We start from the raw sequence: 24165 nt of genomic DNA, 5'->3' as shown, positions 1-24165 counted from the left end.
ATCGATTTGATTTAAATTATTTTATACTGTCTTGCCCTTGTTTGTGTGTACCTTTACTCGGAGTGCTGTTCATGTTGTACCCAATTTGGCCACTGAGGGGCAGTGTGGTTCCGCGCGTTCTGATACACTGTTAAATTGTAGCCATATTTGAGAGCAGAAGGAAAGAGTCACGATCAAATAATGCCAATAAAAGTTGTTTTTTTGCAGCGTAGGAAGAGCATATGCCGGTGAGTAATGTTAAGATGCTTCTCTGTAAACATTCCTAAAGTGTTTTGTACGAATAGCCGTTCTTTTGAGTGATAAAAGTGCCACGAGTAGAGCGCTAATTAGCATTAGCGAGTCAGACTGGAGTAGATCATGACGATTCTTTGCGCGTCTATTAATTGAAGTAGAAATCATTGTCAATCAAATATTTTTGAATCGAATCAAATCGTGAGACAGTCAAAGATTCCCCCCCTAATATTAAGGAGTGGTTTACGTTCCAAAAAATATGCGCAATAGGTGAAATCCGCAAAGTAGTCATCTATTTTTTTTTAAACATTTATTATATAAGCTCCAAATGTTTAAACCTTCAAAGAGTTTAAACAAAAAATAGGTACACTACTGTTTAAAAAAAAAAGAGAAAAGCATGAAAAATGTCAACACAAAGAGAGAACACTAATAATGTATAAACAGGTTGCAACAAAAGTGAGTGAAAATGTCCGACTCAACAACATGTCAATATATTGTGTGTCCGCCATCTTTCACGGAGTTCAGCTGAGAGAGCGACCTTTGCCCCCAGTTTGTTTCGCAAGGCACTGGCCGTCTTGGAGATGCGTTTGTGTCGGAATTCTGCCCTGTGGTCCAGTTTACCCCGAGAAGATGTTGACATTTGTGCTTCTCTCACAGGGGGGTCAAGAGACTGTTGTTGTTGTTGAATGTCTGAAGATGATTACGCTTTGGGAGTCAAAGCAAGCGGGACGTCAGCAAAACATTCCACCAAGCCTTCTTAGGCATCCAGTCAGCCTACATTCCACGTTGCCCCCCCCCTCCCTTCTCAAAAGAACATCTGGCTTGCATTTGCTCTCTCCAGGGAGGTGAACGCCCAAAATTCATAAGGTTTGTTTTTGATTCAAGCAACTTTCCAAAGACGTCCACTTTAATGCCTTTCTGTCACACTTCCAGTCTCAATGTGGCAACCTGCTGATGAGACTCGAAGGTCAATGGCCACCTCCCTCCTCGCTGAAGGGTCATCAGCGGGTTACAGAGAGACTGGAAGAGTCACAGAAAGGCATCCATGTGAAATTTTCATTCACCCAAACAGCTTTTGTGAATTTTGTCCTTCAGCAGCCAGTTGTGCAAAAAGTCCCGAACAACTGAACATGTGGATTCAAAGGTCAAATAAAGGTCAACTGTAAAGCTTATAGTGCATTTTCGTCTGATCCTTAAGTTTCAACTGAAGGCCCAACATCCCCAACTTTTTTCACTTCATACAAAATGTGTTTTACAATAAATACATAGTTCAGAGTGTATGTGGTGGTGGTGGTGGTGTTCCGTGGGGTCAGGAGTGGCCCGAATTTCCGTTGTTGCCTCCAGCGGCAAACCGATTGCTGTTCTCATTTCCGCCTTCCGAGTCTAAAAAGGCCACAGAATACCGTAAACAATTATGAAGAGATCAATCACACATAAAGTCAATTCAACAGAAGCAATATGCAATATAATGCTTATTACGTACATTTTATTTTATTTTTTAGTTGAGTGTATTTATATATATATTTTTTTTAAATAACGTTTGAGCATAAATTATTGTGCTAATTTTAATCCCCATAGGGGAAAATATTTAAGTCAAAATGTAAACAAATATATATTTACAATGTACTAATTTTATTTTTTGTAGCAAATTTGATCCTTCAAGGACTATTTTCAATGAATGTTAATATGAAATGGATCAAAATTAGTTTGTACCTATTGTCAAGTACATGTAACTATTTTATTGTACCAAACTAATTGGAATTTATTGTGCTCATCTGAATCCCTCAGGGACAAATTTCATGCCAAATGTCAATGATTAAAATTATTATTAAAACAAAAAAGGCAAATGTTGCTGTATTTAAAGACATAACAGCATTTTTTTTTGTCTTCTATATGTCTCTAGGCTTGTCCTTACAGTGGTTCTCTGCCAGGACAACACAATGGTGCCACCTAGTGTTCATGTGTGAGTATTTCCATCCTGTTTTTTAGTGTACCTTTGACCGAGTTCAGCTCCGTCGCCTCCTCGGGGTCACGTGATGAAGATTTCGCTGTGTTTCCTGAAACATACCAAGGTTATTTTACTTAATGAAAACTAATGAAGAAAAAAAAAATCGTTAACAAAATAAAATAAAAATGAAAATGCTTTTTAAAAAAAACAAAAACTAACTGAAACTATAATTATAGCAAAAATGTCCTTTGTTTTAGTATTTGGCAATTAATTTAATGCATGAGCATTTGGGGATGATTTTAGATGTTATTTTTAAGTATATTTATTTAACCGGAATTAAAAAAAAAATTTTAATAGGGATGTTTGAAAGTGTGTCACACAGAAGTGACGTCATCTAGCAGCAGTAAATAGAAAAGCACCTTCAGATGACGTCGCCCTGAGCCGAAATACAACCCTAGGTAAGAAATGAGTTACTTTTTTCATTTTACCATTGTGTTCATCAAATATTGCGCACAAGTAATACACATTTAAAAAAAGAAAAGAAAACAAATACTGAAACTAAGCATTTTTTAACTAATTAAAACTACTAACAACTAACAGAACCACCCTGAACTTAATAAAACTAACTACATTTAAAAAACAAAAGTCAAAATGAAATTAAAACTAACAAAAAAAATGAAACGAAAATTGTAAAACTACAACAACCTTGACACACGCACACGCACACATTGTGAACATCTCACACACAAACACACACAAAGCTTGTCGTGGTCTCACCTCGCAGCTTCAGGTAGACCAACATGGCCGCCAGTGCCAGGACCGTCACAGCCACCACCAGGCCGACGATCCACCAGTATGACGTCTGCGGCGAGGTGCTGCGATTGCCTGTGGACGCACGCGTACACACAAACACACACACAAACACACACACAAACGCACTTGTAGGTCTTTGGAGAGCTTTTGCGTGGTATGAATTCAGGCAGATGTTGACGTTAGCGCCACCTTCTGCTCACCAGTGGGGGAGTTGATAGCGACGTCGGAGCGCTCCGTGTGCGTGTTGTACGGCATGGAGAAGACGCAGCTGTAGGTGCCCTCGTGGCGGGCGTGCTCGGGGTCCATCAGGCGCAGCGAGCCGTCCCCGAACGGGACCCTGAAGCCGTCCAGCTCCACGTGGCGGTCCCAGGCGGGCGCCGAGACGCTGTGCCCCGAGCGGCTGTCGTAGGTCAGGATGTGCGCCGGGTCCTCGCCGTTGGAGAAGCTCCAGTGGAGGGTGGGGCTGTTCAGGTACGGCGGGGCGAAGCACGGGATGGTCAAATCACGACCTTCACTTCCTGTTATTGCTGTTAGGGGGAACATGATTGGATACAGGAGGTTAGAGGTGATTTTAAAGTCAGAATTCTGAATTTTAAGTGAGAATTTTGACTTTATTAGTGCTGCTATTATTCTCACTCACTTAAGTCAGAATTCTGAGATTAAAGTCAGACTTTAAGTAAAGGGAAGACTTTAAAGTGAGAATTCTGAGATTAAAGTCAGACTTTAAAGTCAGAATTCTGAGATTAAAGTCAGACTTTAAGTAAAGGGAAGACTTTAAAGTGAGAATTCTGAGATTAAAGTCAGACTTTAAAGTGAGAATTCTGAGATTAAAGTGAGAATCCTGCCAAACTTTTTTTTCTCTCTCCACTGGCCCTAATCCTCTTCCGTACAAGAGAAAGTTGTCCATAGAGAAGAAAATAGTCCCGAAAGTCGGTACGAGTCTATAGAAGGTTCTCCGGTGTCACCTCTCTCCCGCAATGAGGACGTCCACGTGGGCCCCCCGTAGGATGTGCTGACTTTGCAAATGTAGATGAGGTCCGGCTGGCCTTTCAGAACCTTCAGCCTGCTGTCGGCCGTGTACAGACCCCGCTTGTCGGCCAGCATGCGCGTGATCGGTCGCAGGTCCTCGAAGGTTGGCGGCTCCGTGGCCCAGGTGACCCGCGGCGGCGGGAAGACGTCACGCACGATGCATTTCATCTCCTCGTAACCGCTCAGCCGCGACAGCTCCAGGGAAAGGTCGTGGATGGGCGCTGCACGTGCACAAAGTTACATCAAACTAGTAGCATGAAAAAAAGTCTATAAATATAAAATATAAATAGTAGTAATCGAAAGTAGTCAAAAGGACCACGTAATGTGTGTCAAAATCAGCTTGATATATGACCCTCCAATAATTTATGACCCCAAAGTGTTTGATTTGTGACCCATCAATAATTTATAACACCCCAAAAACAAAACAGCACACTAGAAAACAATAAAAGAAACACCCGATGATTTGTGACCCTTTGATAATTTATGATCCCATTTTTGGGCCCTTCGATTTTTTGACACCTCCACACTAATAAATAAAAAAAAGCACTAGAATGATTTAGAACAGCTCAAGAACAATAAAATGGTGCACCTGTCATTCGTAAAAGAAAAATGCAAGAACAACAACAAAAATACACAAACGATTTATGACCCTTCAATAATTTTTTACACGCCCACATGCAACATCGTAAAAAATGGTACGTAATAAAAATGTGAATTTCGCTTTCATATTTTATTACTTTGCCATGAAAATTGATGGCTGGATGTTTCATTGGGTGTGAAGATGTCATAAATCTTTGAAGAGTCAAAAATCATCACTTTTGGCATACGATTTGGACTCGAATCGGTCTCCCAACAATTGAAACGTGAAACGTACCCTCCACCTTCAAGACCACCTTGGCGCTGTGTTCCCCCTGGGACGTGCGAACGTGACACCGATACATGCCGCGGTCCTTCAGACCCGCCTCCCTGAGGACCAGAGTGGCGTTGCCCCCCGCGATCATGGGCGGGGACATGCCGGCCCGCCCGGCCAGCGGCTCCACATGGGTCTCGCCGTGCGTCTCGCCGAAACTCAACATCAGTACGTCCTGCCGGAACCAGCGAACGCTCTGGTTGGGGGCGGGGAGGAACATGCATGGAAGGTAGCACTCCTCCGACACCACACATGTGACGGTTTCATCTGGAACAGGAAGAGGAGGCTGTGGGGATCTTTAACCAGAGTGGATATCAAAAGTCTACACACCCTTGTTCATATGCCCGGTTTTCGGGGTGTAAATGAGGCCAAGATAAATCAACCATAAATCTCCCCCCCCCCCTTTTTTTTCTTAGTGTAAATCAAGCAGGTCAGGTCAAGTCCCCCACTAAAGTCTATAAAGTGCCATATATTTACACTTACTTTATATAATTATACTGAGTACATGTACACTCTGAAAACAGTTGGGTCAAAAATAATCCAACTATGGGTCAAAAATAATCCAACTATGGGTCAAAAATGGACGATCCTCTACTTGGGTCAATTTGACTCAACTTTGAATCAAGAAATGGGTCATTCATAAATATTGGTCAGATCCTTAACACACACACATATATATATATATATATATATATATACACAATTACAATACGGTATCTTAACTGTCCTTCTATTGAGTACAAAAAAAACTTGAGCAGCAACGAATGAGTGCAGCATGATAAAGCCTGAGAGCAGATTACAGCTGTAGTGTACCTCTCTGGCCGCTAGAGGGAGACAGTAAGTCTGCTGCGTACTGCTTCCAAAGCCCTTGAAGAGAATTCAGGCTGCAGAATTGAATAGTTTCAATGTAAAACGACAGTAAAACTGAAAAATAATTTCAATAAATATATTGTTTTATAAGGTGTAATACATTATCCGTGTCCTTTCCCACCTTTGAGGGCATGATGGCATCAGCCAAGCAGCAGCTTGTAATTTGAAAAACTCATAAATTTGGGCTTGCTTAAGTCGAGGTGCCACATGCGTTAGCACTGATGTGACGACATGCTCGTCCTGACGTATTTAAGTGGGTGCGGCTTCCCTCTTCGGAGCTTCATGACGTCACGGGCAGACCATGACGAGGGTTGTTCATCGAGTCGAAAGAGGAAGTGAAACACATCCTCGTGCTTTCTACTTTGTATTCAGTTAGCCAAGTGGAGGCGTCGCCGGCATACCAACGACTCCTGCAGGAGCATGTGATGTGTGTTTTTGTTGCCCCCGAGGCTCTAAAACGAGGCCCTGACTCTCCCGGCCTGGCACGACTTTCCTGGGGCATCTGCCCTCGCTCCCGAGCGAGCAGACGGGACGGACGTTCCCGTCATTCCTTGGCTGAATTGCGGCATAGACGGACGGTAGCAAAGCAATGAGTCACTTGGCCGACTCACTGCGCGGATTAGCAAAGCCCAAAAATAAAAAAACTCCCCGATGTGCTCGCCTGCTCTTCAAAGGCAAAGTGGGAGGGAATAGTTCAGGGTTCAGAGGAGACCATTTTCAAAAAGTGACATTTTGTCATCTCAATAATATTTTTCCTCATTCACATTTTAAATGTATTTGAAAACATTGCAAATATTGTCATGTCTGTGTTTTAGATTTGGGGTTTTAAGAGGGCGGATCCTGGTGAGGTGGCGTGCGACGTCAGCGAGCTTGCGCGCGAGTGCCGGGTGTGAGCTGTTGCAAACAGCAGCTAGCATGTGAGTGTTCTCATTTCTTTCACGTGTGTTACTGTTCTTCTTTCTTTCATAAACGACTTGCTCTCCTTTCTCAGTAAGAATGCTGCAAAAAATAAAAAGACTAATTGATAAAGTACTGTATACTGTTGAAAAATACTGTATAATATATTGTATAGCATATTGTTGGGGAAAAAAAGAAGACTTGTGGACCACTTCAGGCATCCTGATTTGCTGTCGTTCAAACGAATCCAGTCGTGTACGTCAGACGTCAAAATGTGACCTGCAATTAGTCTGAAGTCGAGTTAAACGGTCAGCAAAGACCCCGAAGCGCATTTTTTTGCTTACTTGTCTTGACAGGCCAAAGTTGCCTGATTGTGACATTTCTTGCAAATTGCCAGCTAAGCTTGTTGCGCTCTTATTGAATGAAGCAAGTAATACGTGACGTCTCAACAGAATAAATATTCCAAATCTGAGCGCACTTGTGGCTTTAAGACTTGTTTTTCTTTCAGCAGACATTCTCGACTTGAATGAAGGAAAGGAAATCAAATCTTAAGCGCTCGGTAGATTAAAGACAAACTGAGGCAGGTGAAGTGGAACTAAAGGTGAATAAAGCCACATTGAAAGAACTTTGACAGTGACTGGAATGCAAAACATTATTGTAGTTTGAAGTGCTGGGATTGGAAGTGTGAGTGGAAACATTATCACTGAGCTACACAAAACAAATCTTAATGCTTGAGCAACCGCGTAAGTGCATGTTTTGTTCTACTCAAAGATCGGATGTGTGTGCCCAACCCTCGTAAACGTTGTGTTGAAAAGTTGGCACGGCAAACCTGTAAAACTGCTCTCCTAGAGCCCGGCACCAATTGTGCCCCGGAACGTCCCAGACGGAAGCAAAGGAGTTTTATCGCATGACTCCTTCTTGTGATTGGTGCTAAATCATCATCAATTTCATGTATTTTGCTCAAATCCAGAACAAAATTGCAAATTGCTTTTACATTGAATGAAAATTAAATATTGCAAGCATTTTTTTTTGTCACCAACGATACTCAATTTGTGATTTCATCATTTTTGTTTCTGGCATTGCAAAGAAAAGATCCTCAGATGCGTTCTTACAAGACACAGCATTTTTCAAAGCTTTTGTACCCGCGTGAGCTTCTAACCCGACATGTGATCCAAGTGGGTCACTTTTCCCCTCAAAGCGACCCCCTTGGGTGTTGCCGTTTATCCGTGGGACAAAGACGTGCTTGTGTCTCACCTGGCGTCTTGTCCTGGGCGGCGGCGCTGATCCGGAGCAGGAAGCAGGCCCAGATGCAAATGAATGCTGACATGTTTAGTTTCTTTCTGAAAATGGACGCGGCCTTCAGTCCACGCTCTCCGCTGCGTCGCCGTGCTGCTTCCCGCGGGTTTTCCTTGGGATCTTTGGCGGCCCACACGCACACACACGAAAAAAGGAGCAGAAAGGCATAATTACTGAGCGGTTGTGGCTGATGTGGACACAGGAAGACGGAGAACGTGACAGAGCATGTGCGGCTCCCGAGGGAGAATCCAGGCTTTCGTCCCGGAGGATTTTGCGTCTTTTCATCACCTTCAAGTCCAGATTCAAAAGTTCTCCCTGAGAATGTTTTTTTCTTTGCCATCCGCCGCGCTTTGTTTGGCATTTCTTGGCTTGACTTGATCTGATGAGTGAGACGATAGGACGCAAGAGCTTGTCACGCTCCGGCACAAAAGCCAGATCAAGTGTGCTGATCCGCACCCGAGTGATAGACGCGCATCCATAATAGGAAAGGAAAACGTGCAAATGTAACCAAATGTGTCAGGCGTGTCGTCTCTTGACAGAGAAAAGTCGACAGGCAGCCCGTCGGTGCAATTAAAGACAAGCTGCAGATTCAAAATGCGACCAGCTCGATCCAGCAGCACACGATGATATTAATAACCACTTTATTATTAAACCACTTTATCAGCGGCCTTTGTTAGACTCTGACCGCTGCCCGTGACCTCACTATTCCTCAGATAGACAAAACAGATTGGCATCATACACTCTAAAACGAGAATTGTCGAACCAATTAAAGATTGCAAATTGAATTGTCGACCAATCTAATAAAATTGCTTTTTATTTGGTAACACGAAATTGAATTAAGCCAATCCAAAGTGAATATCAGTTGAATTAATTTTGTGTTCATTCAACTTAATATATTCACTTGAATTAAATTAATCCAAAATCAATCAATTGGTGACACGCAATTGAATTCAATGAATCCAAAGTGAATATCCGTCCATCCATTTTCTTCATCGCTTGTCCATCCCAGCTGGCTTCGGCCAGTGGGCGGGGCGCACCCTCAACTGGTTGCCAGCCAATCACGGGGCACCCAGAGACCAACCATCCACACTCACAGTCACGCCTCGAGACAATTTGGAGTGTTCAATCAACCTGCCGCGCACGTCTTTGGAAATGTGGGAGGAAACCGGAGTACCCGGAAAAAAGCCACGCCAGCACGGGGGGGAGAACGTGCAAACTCCACCCAGGAAGTTCCGAAGCCCGGACTCCATCTCGCGTCCTCTGCACTGGGAGGCGGACGTGCTAACCAGTCTGTTACTGGTTACACTTAATTCAAGTGAATATATTAAGATGAATAAACTCAACATTTTGTTAAACTTATATTTACTTTGCATTAACTTAATTCAATTGTGTGCAACCAATTGAAGCAATATTATTAAATTGGTTCAACAATTCTCTTTTTAGAGTGTGGGGGAAAAATGCAATGCATTCCTTCTTGGACAAAAAGGCGGAGGAGTGAAAAGTAATGCTACGTACATCAGATGATTTGAGGGAAGACCCTCGGAAAAATGTCATCTCACGTCTAACTCACAGTTAGACAATTTCGAGTCCCAGCCACATCTCCATCTGAGATTTGATCAAGACTGTCAATTTTGATGGCTCATTTTTTACAAGACCACAATCAGATTCTTTCACTATTTGTCATCATCATGCTCTTGGTCGAAAGCTACAAAACGGAGACGCTGACGATTTTGGCTCCAGCTGCCTTCACAGTCCATGTTCTTCTGAGTTCTTTGCGTTTTTGCTGCTGTTTTCCTTTCGTCTGCGCCGCTCTCGGGATTTGCTTGCCAAGTTTCCTGTTTCCGGTTTCGTTCGAGCTCATCTATTGGTTGTCGGACGTCACATCACCGCAAAAGACCGAAAGACTTGCTGAAGGGCAAAACTAGAGAAAGACAAACGATCGAAATGACTCTCTCATACTTTCCTTCTGACTTCCAGCTCTTAATGGGAGACTGCGAAAATCGTTATCCCAGTGTAAGGCCATTATTTGTAAGAATCTGTGAGAGGAGTAAGACGTCAGAAAGTCAGTGCGAGGAAGCAGTCGGCTCATCATGATGAGACGTCGGCCTGTGAGGAGTGATCGGTCAGCATCTTGAAGAGGCGTGAGACTGCTCGAATCGTTTCAGGAGTGAGATTTTTGAGAAAGGCCCGATACCTTGACCTCTGTCAAAATACTCCTGAGACGAGTGAGATCATAACATCTTAGAGGTGTGAGATGTCAGGAAGCCTGAGAGAGGAGTCAGACTACTGTAATCACTTTAGAGACGTCCCCCGTGAGAGGAGAGAGACATCAGAGTAACAATGGGGAAAGTGAGATCAAAAACGTGAGAGGGGAGAAATTCAGTGTGAGAGGAAGAGAAGATATGAGATTCTGTCCCAATTAGCCATGCGTGTTTAAGAGCCAGGTATACTGAATAGATTTTAGAAATGTCATGTCATAGGAGAAGTGAGACATCTGTAGACTGTGAGAAAAGTGAGACCTTTGTAATAGCGTGAGAGGAGCAAGACATTAACAAAATGATGAGAGAAGTGAGATGTCAATAAGCGCGCATGAGGAGTCAATAAGTATTGAAGTGAGCTGAGAAGAGTGAAACATCAATAAATCCATAGGAAGTCAGACACCCACAAGATGTGAAATCCTATGAGAGAAGACGAGCAGATTGTGTGAGAATGAGCCGAGGACGAGAGAGGAGGGAGACGTAAGGAAGTCGGGGTACACTTACGCTGACTTGAGGCCAAAAGAGGAAGAGTGATTGAGAGAGCCCCGCGAGCGCCCGAGCTTGACTGGATCAACAGGTTATTTAGAGAATAGACGCACGCACGCTCCCTCTCACACACGCTGTCTCTCTCACCGTGGGTGGAGCTTGCTTGGGCGCACACGCGCGCGCACACACGGCAACCGTTTGCTGAAATGTCAGAGGGGTTTGTTTTAAACGGGCTCAAATAACAATTTTCTTCCTAAATATATTCATTGATCTCATTCTTTGTGCAGAAAAGTAAAAATATTGATCAAATAATCAATGAGTTTAGTTGATTGAATACATTGATCACAAAGAGCGAGGTGGCAAATCCAGGTCCAGAAAAGAAAAAAAAAACTGCCACAGTTTGGCTTTAGCCATTGATTTAGCGAGCTAAACGAGCACCATAAGAGCTAATTAGGGAGCTAGCTAGCTAGCTAGCACCTGAGGCTAAAGATAAACTGGCAGGGTTTTTACTTTCTGGACTTGGATTTGCCATTTGCCAATTTGTATTAAACTACTAACTAAAAAATGTTTCAGTCATAAATGTATAAAGATATAAAAAGAAGATATTTTTGGCCAAATGTTACAAAGTGAAGCTTTAAAGTAGAAAATTCTATCAAATATACTATGGGGAAAAAATGGGGAAAAAAGTTTATTTAGACGGATTGAGAAGTGAAACACTTTTGCGCCATTGACATTTTAAGATAGCATTAGCCCACTAACTCAGTGGCGCCCCCTGGAAATGTAGAAAAGAATTAACTCACACACAAAAACAAGTCTCACAGACCCATGGCCTGTAACTGAACAGGAAATCGGCCATTTTGACAGGTAGATAAACTCAATTGCCGTTCGGAAAATTTGCCATAAAACGGGATGCGAGAGCCTCTCAAATGACATATTTCATCATCGATAAGTGACAGTGATCATTAATGTGACTTGTTTTTGCTGCCCCAAGTGGACAAATATGGAACTGCAATTTTGCAAATTTACTCTTTATGATTTGGACATTAAGGCGAAACGTGTGCCACGTTCGACATTTACAAATTGAAAATCGGGATTATTTGCAGCACATCACACACCTACTGATACACTACTATGTGGGGGTGTGTGCGCGTGCCTGTGTGTGTGTGTGTGTGTGGGGGGGGGGGGGGGGATTATCACTTTCCAGAGGTGTAATTTGAGGTGTGAGATGAGTGCGGATTAGGTGCAGTTTTTTTGGGATTAGCGGGACGACTTTATTGTTGGATTGCAGCTTCCACCTTTTTGATTGTTTTGTTTGGTTGCACACACACACTGTACGCACACAGACACACACACACACACACACACACACAAAAGTTAAAGGTGTTCACCAGCCCCACGCAATCGCAACAGGTGCCTCATTTTTCGTGGCGCTGCGAGAAAATCCTGATTAGTGCTGAGTGCTTTGTGTGTGTGTGTGTGTGTGTGTGTGTGTGTGTGTTTGTGTGTGTGTGTGTGTGTGGGGTGTGTGTGTGTGTGTGTGTGTGTGTGTGTGTGTGTTTGTAGGTTAGAGAAAGATTGCTGTGGCCGTAGATAAGAGGATTAGTGTGGAATTAGTGTCATTCGTCTATCGCCAGGAGAAATGGATTCATATCGATTTTAATCAGCAAGAGAGAGAGAGAACAATCCGCAGATGAAGCAAGCGGCAGGCAGACGGACGGACGACGAGCGCGACCGACGTGAGGCAGGAAGGCAAAGCGCCCGGTCATGAAGGATGGCGGCGGAATAACAAGAAGAAGAAGAAGACGAGGGACGACTCGCCGGGATGCGTCTGCAAGCGTTGCCGACCCGCCAGATGTTTGACGCCCGCAATTAGTGGGCCCGACTGGACCGCGGGAAGACGCGGGGGTGTCTGGGGTGCGGGGGTGGCGGCTGAAGGTCTGGGAGGGGGGCGAGGTGTGGAGGTGGGGGGGGGGCGCCATGCTGTGAAATATGAAGGTGGACGTGCTGACCTGTCTGACCGTGGCCGCCGCCAGCCTGGTCGCCTTGGTGACCGGTGGACGCAGCTCCGGACGCAGGAGGCACAAGGAGGTCTTCCTCGGGGAAAACAGCAAGTTCAAGTTTGGAGGGTGATGGCAATCTTCTGCAAGGATCAAACTCAACCCGACATGCTAATCAATACATTTTCATTTCCTTCGTAGAGATTGGTCGCCATCTTTTGACCAAATTGAGGCTTTTATCATTTGTTGTATTCGCTAAAAATAGCAAGCAAATGGCTAAATTGGCAGCAGCGACTGTCTGCAATGACAATTAATGACCTTCTCATCTGATATAATCCCGTGCCTGACGTCGTGTTCAGGACTTCGGGCACGTTCGAGGAATTGTTGTGTTCATCAGGTGTGTGTGTGTGTGTGTGTGTTTTGAATAGACGTATTGACTACAAATTGAAGAAGCAAGACAGCACCAAAACTCTGCTGATCAAAACTGAACAGCTGCTGAGGATTGAGGAGCACGACTTCGCCATGAGACCGGGATTTGGAGGTCACGCACGCACGCACACACGCACGCACGCACGCACGCACGCGTGTCGTATGTACTCACCTTAAAGCGATACTTGCCTCATTTAGCCATTTTCAGCAATACGATTTTGTCGTTGTTTTTCATGTCAACCGTGGCTCAGTTTGCTAACGTCACATGACCAAACCCAGAAAACAGGTGAGCCGTGATTGGTCGTTACCTGAGCTGTGAATCTAAGCAAGGGTTTCATTTAACCATACAAATATGACAATATAACAAATGAAAAATGACTTTTCTATTTTTTTAAATAGAATCTTACGTACTAACCGCATAAGTCTTAGGTTAGCTTAGCAACTAGCATGGCTTCTCCATCTTTTCCTCGTCATCCATTCGCAAGAATGATACTTGTCAGGAATTAGGAGCGATTCCGCAAAATGTTTCGGTAGCCAGCCGAAGCTTGCTGCTAGCTAACAGCTGCTACGTAAGTAAGTAACACTGAGCTTCCTTTGATCCACGGTAGGTGACGTGAGCCCAGTGGAGCTTTTTGGGACCGTCTTGGCGGTTCTTCTTCTTCTTCTACGTTCTTTTGCCGGTTGCCTCAGTGGTTGATTCTTAGCTTTGCTATTCAATCGATTTTGACAAGGCGCAAAATGCAAACTGCAGTGCGAAACGGTTCATGTCGAGCCTCAGCTCTGTTTGTGTGTGACAAGGTAGCAATTGTGTGAAGGTTTATAATTACCGTGACATATATGCTTAGTTCTGTTGTGCATATATGGTTTTTGCTTTATATGTTAGCATTAAGCTAGCAGACATTTGTGGACAAAAAGACATGGTTTGGTTTGACATTGAGAGAAAGAGCGTGATGTAATCAAGTTCATGACGTGGAACGATGAACAATCTGGACTTCTCGGCAAGCAAAACGAGCGCACCTGCATTCAAACCCGCAATTGGCGTTGTCTTCGCTTTCTACTTGAGGCTTTCGAGGAAAGTTGCAAATGTTGACGATGATGATGATGATGAGGAAGCTGCTTATGATGAGAATGACAATTCGACCCGATGATGTCATCAAGGTCACTGGGGCGCCGCGGCCAATCCCAAATCACTCAACAAATGACCCAGATAACAATGGCGTGTGCGCGTGTGATTGTGAGTCCTTGCGTGCGTGTTATTGTAATACAACGAGCGCGTGCTGCTGTGATGTGAGTCGGGCGTGGGGGCCGGTTTATGCTGGGCGGGGGTCGCGCGCAATAATCTGGATTATATTCCAGGTCTGAAGCAGATGGAAACAAAGTAACGTCCGAAATGTGCCACGCACGACAATATATTGACTCTTTTGTTGAAAGACTTCTGGCTCAAACGTCACCTGTGTAAGTAAGTTGCCGTTTGAAAACACGCAAACAAACAAACACTCTGGATGTTCTCAGAATTGAAACTTGTGTTCCTGCTCAGCGCCTCCACGGTCAATATTGGACTGCAGGACCTGTCATTTGGTCTCCCAGCTCACACACACGCACACACACTGTTGGCTCCGTCGTGTCACAAAAGCAGCCACTTCCTGAAAACACATCGAAGCTTTTATTGTGTATCTGTTGTTGTTTGACTGTTGTTTGTTACGTACTTCTGAAGTAACACATTTGCTGAAATTATTAGCGGCTAAATCGTTTTAATGTAGTTGCGTACCCTTTTCTACATAAAAGCTAACATTTGGTCATGTGCAACAATATTGATCTTTGACCTGGAGTAGGTTTTAACATTTTTTTACACAGAATGTGATTATTATTAAAATAATAATTATTTAAAGTTTTTTTTTTCAAATGTTTTCAAAAATAATTATTTTATTGTTACTTTTTATTTTGTATTATTATTATCTTTTCTTTGCACGGAAAATGCAGGTATGATAAAAAATATTAAATTTTTCAAATGTTTTCAAATTTTATTTTATTTTATATTTTTACACACAATTTTTTTAAATAAAAATTATTTGTAATTTTTATTTTTTATTATTATTTTACTTATTTTCATTTTTACACAAAATGCAAGCATGACTTAATAAAATAATAATTTTATTTTTTAAATTATTTTTTTCTAATTTTAATTTTTACACAAAATGCAAGCATGAGTTGAAAAAGTGTGTCCATATTTGTGAAATGATACATATATTTGGATATTGTGTATTTTTGTTATTATGAATTTGTATTATTTAGAATGTGATGTATGTGTGTATACATTTATGGATGGTTGTGTGCGACGTGTAGTTTTTGTGTGCGTTCACGGTGGTGTATAACTGTAGTGTGTCCGAGTGTGTGTTTATGTGTGAATGTCAGTATTGGGATATTATGTATGTTGTTATGTATTTGTGCATGCGTATACTGTGTTTGTGTAAGTATATTTGTTTGCGTTCAGTGTATAGTTGTGATCTAATTCATGACAATTATACACCGTTGTGTGTGCGTGTGTTTGTTTTGTGATTTTGGGTGCATTGTGTGCATGGGTTTAAATGTGCTAGCATTTTTGCGTCGCAAGTTAATTGTAGCGTATTTGTATGCGTGTGCGTGTGCATGCATGCCACAGAAAACAAATGAGGCCTCCACCTCCGCTCTGTCCTGGGGACACTCACGTCTCACACACACAGACACACACACGCATGCAAGCGCACACACACGAAACAAATCTATCACTTGAGGTGATGTCATGTCAACGCTTCAAGTCTTGAAGAGCACACGCAGGTCAAATGTTGATTATGATGAGTAAAGAATGTTTGTGTGTGTGCGCCAGCTTGATTGCGTTGTGCGTCGAGTCAGTATGGATTGTGTAGGAGACCGCCTCATATTTCCTCACGCTGTCTTCTCCCGCCCGCCCTGATGCAAAAAAAAAAAAAATAAATAATTCTCCGAAAATACTTTTTTGTCACGATCATAAGGTTAAAAAAGAAAACGTGGCGAGACGGGCAGACCACCCCGGGCGGCGCACTCGTCGGCCCGCCGTCATTTTGCTTGCGCGGCGATTCCGTGGCATGATTACAAGCACGCGTGTACGTACGACGTTGCTGCTTTACATGCGTGTCGTGGAAGGATTTGGTTACTCTCCACTGTAATTGCCGTGCCGTACGCCGCCCTTATGATTATCTTCACTTTCTTCTCTTCCGTCCTCTCATTTGCGCCCACGTTTTTTTTTACGGCGCTGCAACAGCCCGTTGCGACAACCTTGCCGCCATTTTGTCCTAATGAAACCGTCACGTTTGCCGTTTCTTCTTCCTTGAATCTCGCCGGCGTTCGTTTTTGGTTTTCTGTTGTGTCAGTTGAGTCGTGCGACCGAGTTGACGGAGAGGTCGCAGCCAGCATCTGTCACGTCATCGTGATTGATCACGTCCCATCGCCTATCCATCATCATCATCATCATCATCATCGTCATCATCATTCCGGTCATTCTTGTCAAGAGCAAGTCGTATGTTAGCGTTCATGCCTCATTTAGCCGCGCACATTCGTAACCCTCACCTGAACGTCGCGCATTTGACAGATGGACATGCATGAGCACGTGGTCATGTGAAAGTCAACATTTATCATCTTTGGTGTCAATAAAATTCCAGTTTTTCCCATTTGTTTATTTAGTTTGATTTGATGTATTTGGACACGGTGGATAATTCACACATATGTTATTCTAGCCTCTATTATTATTATTAGTAGTAGTAGTAGTAGTACATATCTGTTTATTCTGCCCTTTTTTGTCCTTCAACTACTTCTACAATTCTCGACCGATTCGAACCATTCCAAATCCAATATATTCCAAAAATTCATGGTTCGCAGGCTATTATTTTTGTCATTCCTAATCTTTATAGTTCTTCCATAATTGAACATTTTTCACCCCAAAAAAATCACAATTCATTTCAAATTTGAATTTCAATTCACCTTCAGATCAATCTTCAGCGCTCCCCCAATACTCACCGAGCAAAAATGTCAATTTTTTTCTGCTAAATTGCATATTTCTCACCTCAAAAAATTGCTTAGGTTAGGCGTGAGAGGGTTCGGATTTAGGTTTCGGGTTCATATCGTCCCTATTAGAAGTTCTGTATCGTTCCTATTCAAAATTCAAACGTTCACCTCTTTCATTTCACTTTGCAAAATCTTAATCTATCTTTTTGACCCACAAATTCCCAATTCATTTCCAATGACATATTCAACAATTCCTTCCCATTCAACATGAGAAAATGTTAAGCTCATTGAGTTCACCAAGCGAATGATTTTCAAGTTTTTACACACTTTCCACTCATATTTTGCACATTTTCACCAATATCATTTCACTTCATTCCATATCATTAAATATTCAATAGCATTCCACGCCATCAATGTCTGCATTTGCACCACCACTGCTTTCAAGAGCATTCTACATTCTTCAATATCATTCCAAATCATTCAATACCATGTGACATAATTTCATATCTTTCAACATTCCACCTCATTCAGTATGACTCCCTGTTTACATTATTTTTTTTCAGCATTCACATCCAATTTCTCATATAAATGATTAGCGCTACATGACTACGACTTGAAAGTAAACACAGATGACAACGTCTTGTTAGCCGAAAAATCCGCTTCGGTCGTCTGGCAAACACGGATGAACGTCACTCCAGTAATCCCGACAGGCCGTGTTGCATTTCCCCTTTCTCACTTTCTTTGTGGTTCACGCACAAAAGTAACACAAGTACACGCGATTATCGGTCTGCGCGTGTACGCGGCTTTACGCAAGACATTTGCGATGATGCGTGTCGTGGTAGCAAACGGTAGCGGCAACGCTCGTCTCGCAACACTTACCAACACATCGGCATCACTTGAGGTGATGTCCCTTTCAGCGAGTTGAACTTCAAAGTAGCACCTCACGCGCGCGCGCACACACCGGGATTTTTAGCGTGACGTGGGAAACCAGCGCATGAGTCAACCGCCCGCTCACTTTTTCCCAGCACCGGCAGCGGTTGTCGTGGCGACGGCCTCTGCAGGAGCTTTGCCGAGCTTCATTAGATAAAGTGTTTATTGAGCTGCTGTCATGCTGACGCTCAGGTGGAATTAACACACACACACACACACACACACACACGCACACACGCATACCCGGGAAGTAGACGGAGGTCAGGGAGCAGCCCAAACCCCAGAGGACACGAGACTGCCCGCAGACGTGGTCAAAAGAAAAGGAGAAAAAAAAGAAGCCTTCTCATTGCTGTGTTGTTGTCGTGTCATGATAGAAAATTGCAGGGCCGCAACGTTAAGCGCACCTGCACGAGCAAACGGCACCGACAACACAAAGTCATAACAAACATGTTTTGGACATTTTCACCGTTTCGACACAATGACTTCTTGGTGGCAGCGTTCCATGAGTAAACAAACCTTTGCAAGTCTTTTGACAAAAGTCTTGAATGATGATTTTCCACTTGCAAGTCAAATATCCTTTGAAGCCACACAACCACTGAATCTCACTCACCAAACCCCTGGGGTTGGTTCGAACCCAGATTAAGAACCACTTGTTCTAAGCGAGTGTCATCGATCGTATCGGTAATGAAGTTTTTTTTGACCGGCAGGAGCGGCCATCCCCGTGGGCATCGACGTGCAGGTGGAGAGCATCGATAGCATCTCTGAAGTCAACATGGTGAGTTTCCGCACAATAAAATTGCGGACCCCCCCCCCACCCCCACAAAAATCAGATTTCTGATTTTGATCAATCTATTGTGTTCAATGAACCTGTAAGTGACTTTTAAGACAGTATTACACGTGCCATGTTGTTATCATGATGTATGTGCAAACTAAATGCTAGTTAGTGTTTGTTTACCTTAAATGCTAGCGTGCTAATTGTGATTGCTAATTGTTTAGCTTGGGCTAATTTTGTTGGTGTTCAATAATACATGTGCACAGAAGATAATGAGTAGTTATATCCTCTCAAGTCAACCCGCGTTCAAATTGGATTAACAAAAAAACAAAAAGCAAATTATGGGGGTCGGGGAGGGGCGATTATTTGTTTATTCAATGCAATAATCGATAGGATTATCGATTGTAAAAAGATTCAATAGTGACAGTCCTGGAATCTACCAAAGGAATGGACTCTCCTTTCACATGGAAAAAGAATAGCTTCTGCCTTTTTCCGTTCTCTTATCATGTGCACTGACCATCACACTTTAGGTCAATTTAATTCAATCAAGCTAACATGCTAACATGTTTTTGGAATGTGGGCGAGAACACGCACGCACACACATACAGGGAGAACCTGGAAAGTCCATGCAGGAAGGCGCGGCTCCAGCAACTCCACTTCAATTGACCGGGAATCGAGTCGTCGTGTTCACTCCCACAACGGCGGCAAAAAAAGATTCCTAACTCACACGGATTTGCCTGCAGGACTTCACCATGACCTTGTACCTGCGTCACTACTGGAAGGACGAGCGTCTGGCCTTCCCGTCGCGCAACAACCAGAGCAGGACGTTCGACTCGCGGTTGGTTAAGAAGATTTGGGTGCCGGACGTCTTCTTTGCGCACTCCAAGCGCTCCTTCATCCACGACACCACCATGGAGAACATCATGTTGCGCGTCTACCCCGACGGGAACATCCTCTACAGTGTCAGGTGCGCCGCCAACGTCGCATTTCAGTCCTCAAAGCCGGCGGCCGGCCCACACGATGTCGTTCGAAATGAAAAGAAACGGCGAACCTTCCTGGCTGACTCGCTGCCGCCGGGTTGCCATGGCAACGTCGCCCGAAAGGTCAGTCGGGGACAAGATGGATGCTGTCTGGCTGCTGAAAAGTTTTTGTGTTGCTTTCAGGGTCACCGTCACATCGTTGTGCTCCATGGACTTCAGCAGCTTCCCTCTGGACACGCAGAACTGCTCGCTGGAGCTGGAGAGCTGTGAGACGCGCGCGCGCGCGCGCGCACGCACGCACGCACGCACACAAATGAGTTTTGTGAAGGTGAAGCAGAGCCTTCCTTCAAATGTGTTTTTTGTGTTCAGACGCGTACAACGAGAACGACTTGATGCTCTACTGGAAGAACGGCAACGACTCCCTGAGGACGGACGAGATTGTTTTGTCTCAGTTCTTCATCGAGCACTTTCACCCCTCCAGCGGCTTGGCCTTCTACAGCAGCACAGGTCTGGAGATGGGCCGGATAAAATGGCCGCAGAGATTGTGCCCTGTTCTATATTCTTAACCCGTGGATTGTTGTTTTTTCTAGACTTGGTATTTGAGCCCAAAATGGGGTCTGCTCATAAAGTGTGATAATAACTCAATAAAGTCAATTATAAATCGATTTTTACTTCCAACTCCTCAGAATGTTAAGTGGCATCAGACCTATCCATATATATACCGTTTTTATTTTTATTTTTTTATGCGCTCTATGGAATAAAAGCAGTATTGTGCTATGAACAAAACTAACTATGCTGTATATATATTTTTAAAATTCTAATTGGAATATTTTATATGACATAATTAGATCCTTGAAAAAAGTCAATATATCATAACAGCAGATTTTTTTATGCATGCCTGTTTCTTTGTTGTTGTTGTTTTTTTGTGTGTGGGGGGGGGGGGGGGGGTCAGTGGTTTAAAGTATATCAAAAAGTACCTTTTATAATGTGACAAAAATGGGCATTTTATAAAGAAACAGGGTATAAATCTCCTTCTCCCATTTACTATAATTTACAAATGACCGCACGGTGTCATTTTGAACCTCTACATGTTATGACAATTTGCTGACATTTTTAGCTTCCTAGTGTTTTTTTTTTAAGTACTTTTTCTTTGATCTAACGCATCAAATACACCAAAAAGCCCCAAATGGGACAAACACCAGCCAGTTCAGTTGCGTTGGACCAGCTAAGGGTAACATTCATTGTGGAAAAAGTTTTGAAATAACAACAACTATACACTACCAATGAGACAAGATTACTACTAGTGGGCATTTTGCTGCGACTAGTAGTGTCGAGGAGGCTACTAGTGCGTGATACAGTGTGCGTGTGCATGTGCCAGGTTGGTACAACCGACTGTTCATCAACTTCATCCTGCGGCGGCACATCTTCTTCTTCATGCTGCAGACGTACTTCCCCACCATGCTGATGGTGGTCCTGTCCTGGGTCTCCTTCTGGATCGACCGCAGGGCCGTGCCGGCCCGTGTCTCTCTGGGTACGCGCACACACGCGCACACACGCGCACACACACGCACACACGCAGGCAACATTTTGAGTTTGAAAACAAACAAATGTTGCATGTCGTAGTGTAAAAAAAAAATAATGTGTTCATGCAATATACACGTTCACAATGGTCAATATTTGTAACAAGATCATAACATATTCTCATATTTTCGTTTTATTATTTAGAATTATTTTAAAAAATCATGAAACAACTAAACCAGTATTGAATAAAATAAGTAAAATTATTCATTTGATTTATTTACAATTGTATTATTTATGACAAATAAATTAACCAATTATTGAATAAGTCAAATAATTAGAAATATTTATTTAACCAATTTTAATGAGAAAGGGGATAATTTAATGCAACAAATATTATAGGAAAAAAGAGTTGACATTTGTCTGTAAATTGTTAAATCATCCATTTTAAAAACAAAATAGCTTATTGTAATTTTTTATTGCATTATTTATAATGAAGTCAATTATATTAGTCAAATCAATTTGAATGTCTTGTATATGTTAAATTTTACTTTTTAAATGTATGTATTTATTTATTTATTTACGATTATAAAAATGAATATTTAAAAATGAATGAAGTAAGGTGTTCAAACCAATTTTCTGAAAAAATAGGGATGGGTGAGTTATTTTGTTATTGGGCCGATAACAGGCCTTATTTCAAGGTATGGTAACTCGTGACGGTCGCCCTCTTGTGGCCATTTTACAATCAGGAACTAGAAATGAGAATTTAGAAGAATAGAAAATGGCCACAAATTTGTATGCAATTTGAACAAAAAAGGCAATATTGGAATATATGGTTTTTTTTCTTCAAAATCATCTGCCATTGTTTTTTTTTTTATTTCATATAACAAAAGCTAGTGGTATTGATACTTGGTATCTGTGTCAGTGGTGACCACTCAAAAGTTGAGTGCTCGTACTGGTATCGGTCTTAGAAAGAAAATGGCATTCAGTGTCCCTAGAAAAAAAAACAATAGCTGAATTAAAAGCGAGCAATATTTCAGAACTCTCGATAATACTTGATTGAATCGTGCTGCGATGCGACCCAATACTTTTGTCCATCCCGTGTATTTTGAAGCACGCGCACGAACTTCTGACCTTCCCATGTCCCCTGCAGGTATGACCACCGTGCTCACCATGTCCACCATCATCACGGGCGTGTCCTCGTCCATGCCTCAGGTAGCACCTGAACTCACGCTCGCTACTCGAGTACAAGTACTCATACTTGACTTGCAGGTGTCGTACGTGAAGGCGGTGGACATCTACCTGTGGACCAGCTTCCTGTTTGTCTTCCTGTCTGTGATCGAGTACGCCGCCGTCAACTACTTCACCACCCTGGAGGAGATGAGGAAGATGAGGAGGGGGAAGGTAAAAGCAAGCAGGAAACAGCTCCCTCCAGTGGACGAGCGGAGACAATACACATCTTCTGAAGAACTCATACCCAGCAAATGTTCCCTCACTTCGCAGCTCCCGTCCACCTTCAACGCCAGCCAGGCCATGGCCTTCGACGGCTGTTTCCACGACAACGACGTGGAGCTGACGCCGTTCTCCCGCCCGGCCCGGGCCCTGTCGCCCGAGCACCCGGCGGCCCCCGAGCCGCAGCGGCCCTCGGAGGGGACGCGCCTGCGCCAGCAGCGCTCGGTGCGCGAGAACGTGGACCTCCTGGTCAGCAACAGCTACATGATCGACTCGTACTCCCGCCTGGCCTTCCCGCTGTCCTACCTCCTCTTCAACACCATCTACTGGAGCCTCTACTCTTGAGATGCGTTTTATCGGCTGTTGTTTGCCCTTTCCCAAAACATTTGGACTGAGTTTTGCCGAGTCAATGCTGATATATTCTTACTTCAAATGAAACAGTAAATGCCGTTGTTGAGTGTTTTTGTACTTGAAAAGTCCTCTCTGTTACTTAATTCCGAGGGGCAAAGTCTTGTGAGAAAGTTCTGCCTGTAATTCACATCTTTAGAGAGGAAAAAAGAAGCCACTTTTTTTTGGTTAAGCAGTTTAATCAGATTAATCAGATATACGATTTTTTTTTCCTGCCAACTCTAAGAAACATCATCGGCCTCGGATCCATTAGTGTGTACGCAAAATAAATAAATGATTTGGTTAAGATTTATTGCACACAAATGTTGAATATTGTTTTTACTTTGAAAAGAAACAGCGTAAAAGGTTGTTTGTTTCTTGGACCACTAGAGGGAGACTGCGTACCACTTCTTTGAGAACTGCAGCATAAAGACTTGAGCAATGTCTGCAACTTCTCTCTGATGACAGCTTCTTCTTTCTACTACTTTATTTTTTTTAACTGGGTAATGTACAGTCTTTTTCATACTTTAATTTTCTGAGCTTTGTGTCATCTTCCATTACAAGAAAATGTATGGGAACCCTTTTGGATGACTTGCATTTTTGCATAAATTGGTCGAAAATGTCATCTGAACTTCATCGAAGTCACAAAGACAGAGAACGAGGTCTGGTAAAAAAAAAAAAAAAATGTAATCCCAATTTATAGCGAATTTGTGTAGAAATCCAGGTCATCCTAAAGGTCTCACATACTGTACTTTTTCTTGAAATTGTATATGTGTTTCTACAAACTATTAAGGGCCATTACTGAATAAACGAAGAAACAAAGACCCTGTCACAAGTGATCTCTCTCTTTTTTTTTCTTTTTTTTACATTTTCATCCTCACAAGGAAGTTAAAATTCCAGTGGTCTCTTCTTACCAGAACTTAAAAAAGCTAAACAAAACTATTA

General features: G+C 42.9%; 2 protein-coding genes across 6 annotated transcripts; one reads left to right on the top strand and one right to left on the bottom strand.

Annotated features, from left to right (window-relative positions):
• Positions 1-103: 103 nt before the first annotated feature.
• LOC147156180 (gamma-aminobutyric acid receptor subunit rho-3-like) lies at positions 104-24055 on the top strand. 4 transcript variants are annotated; one of them, XM_086065599.1, is made up of 14 exons: positions 104-227; positions 889-1098; positions 2135-2194; positions 2537-2637; positions 6617-6718; positions 13164-13276; positions 18819-18886; positions 19627-19850; positions 20047-20129; positions 20233-20370; positions 21242-21394; positions 22535-22596; positions 22654-22785; positions 22885-24055. In XM_086065599.1, the coding sequence occupies exons 6-14, from the start codon at positions 13258-13260 to the stop codon at positions 23176-23178; spliced, it is 1173 nt and encodes a 390-aa protein (XP_085921725.1). In that variant the 5' UTR covers positions 104-227; positions 889-1098; positions 2135-2194; positions 2537-2637; positions 6617-6718; positions 13164-13257; the 3' UTR covers positions 23179-24055. The 4 variants fall into 4 exon arrangements, with proteins under 4 accessions (XP_085921725.1, XP_085921724.1, XP_085921723.1 ...); XM_086065598.1 differs by lacking the exons at positions 104-227; positions 889-1098; positions 2135-2194; positions 2537-2637; positions 6617-6718 and adding an exon at positions 12691-12864; XM_086065597.1 differs by lacking the exons at positions 104-227; positions 889-1098; positions 2135-2194; positions 2537-2637; positions 6617-6718 and adding an exon at positions 12691-12864 and having other exon boundaries at positions 22535-22785.
• Positions 540-13401, bottom strand: LOC147156181 (CD276 antigen-like). Of its 2 annotated transcripts, none has more exons than XM_086065602.1 (8): positions 12748-13401; positions 7953-8114; positions 4896-5198; positions 3958-4242; positions 3193-3519; positions 2957-3064; positions 2226-2288; positions 540-1614 (listed from the first exon to the last, which is right to left on the bottom strand). In XM_086065602.1, the coding sequence occupies exons 2-8, from the start codon at positions 8023-8025 to the stop codon at positions 1541-1543; spliced, it is 1233 nt and encodes a 410-aa protein (XP_085921728.1). In that variant the 5' UTR covers positions 8026-8114; positions 12748-13401; the 3' UTR covers positions 540-1540. The 2 variants fall into 2 exon arrangements, with proteins under 2 accessions (XP_085921728.1, XP_085921727.1); XM_086065601.1 differs by lacking the exon at positions 12748-13401 and adding an exon at positions 10757-11126.
• Positions 24056-24165: the final 110 nt, after the last annotated feature.

This window comes from Leptonotus elevatus, chromosome 21 (assembly GCF_054856555.1).
Source record: "Leptonotus elevatus isolate MCC_2025b chromosome 21, RoL_Lele_1.0, whole genome shotgun sequence".
In the NCBI taxonomy this organism is placed as follows: Eukaryota; Metazoa; Chordata; class Actinopteri; order Syngnathiformes; family Syngnathidae; genus Leptonotus; species Leptonotus elevatus.
This window is presented reverse-complemented; position numbering and strand designations above follow the sequence as displayed.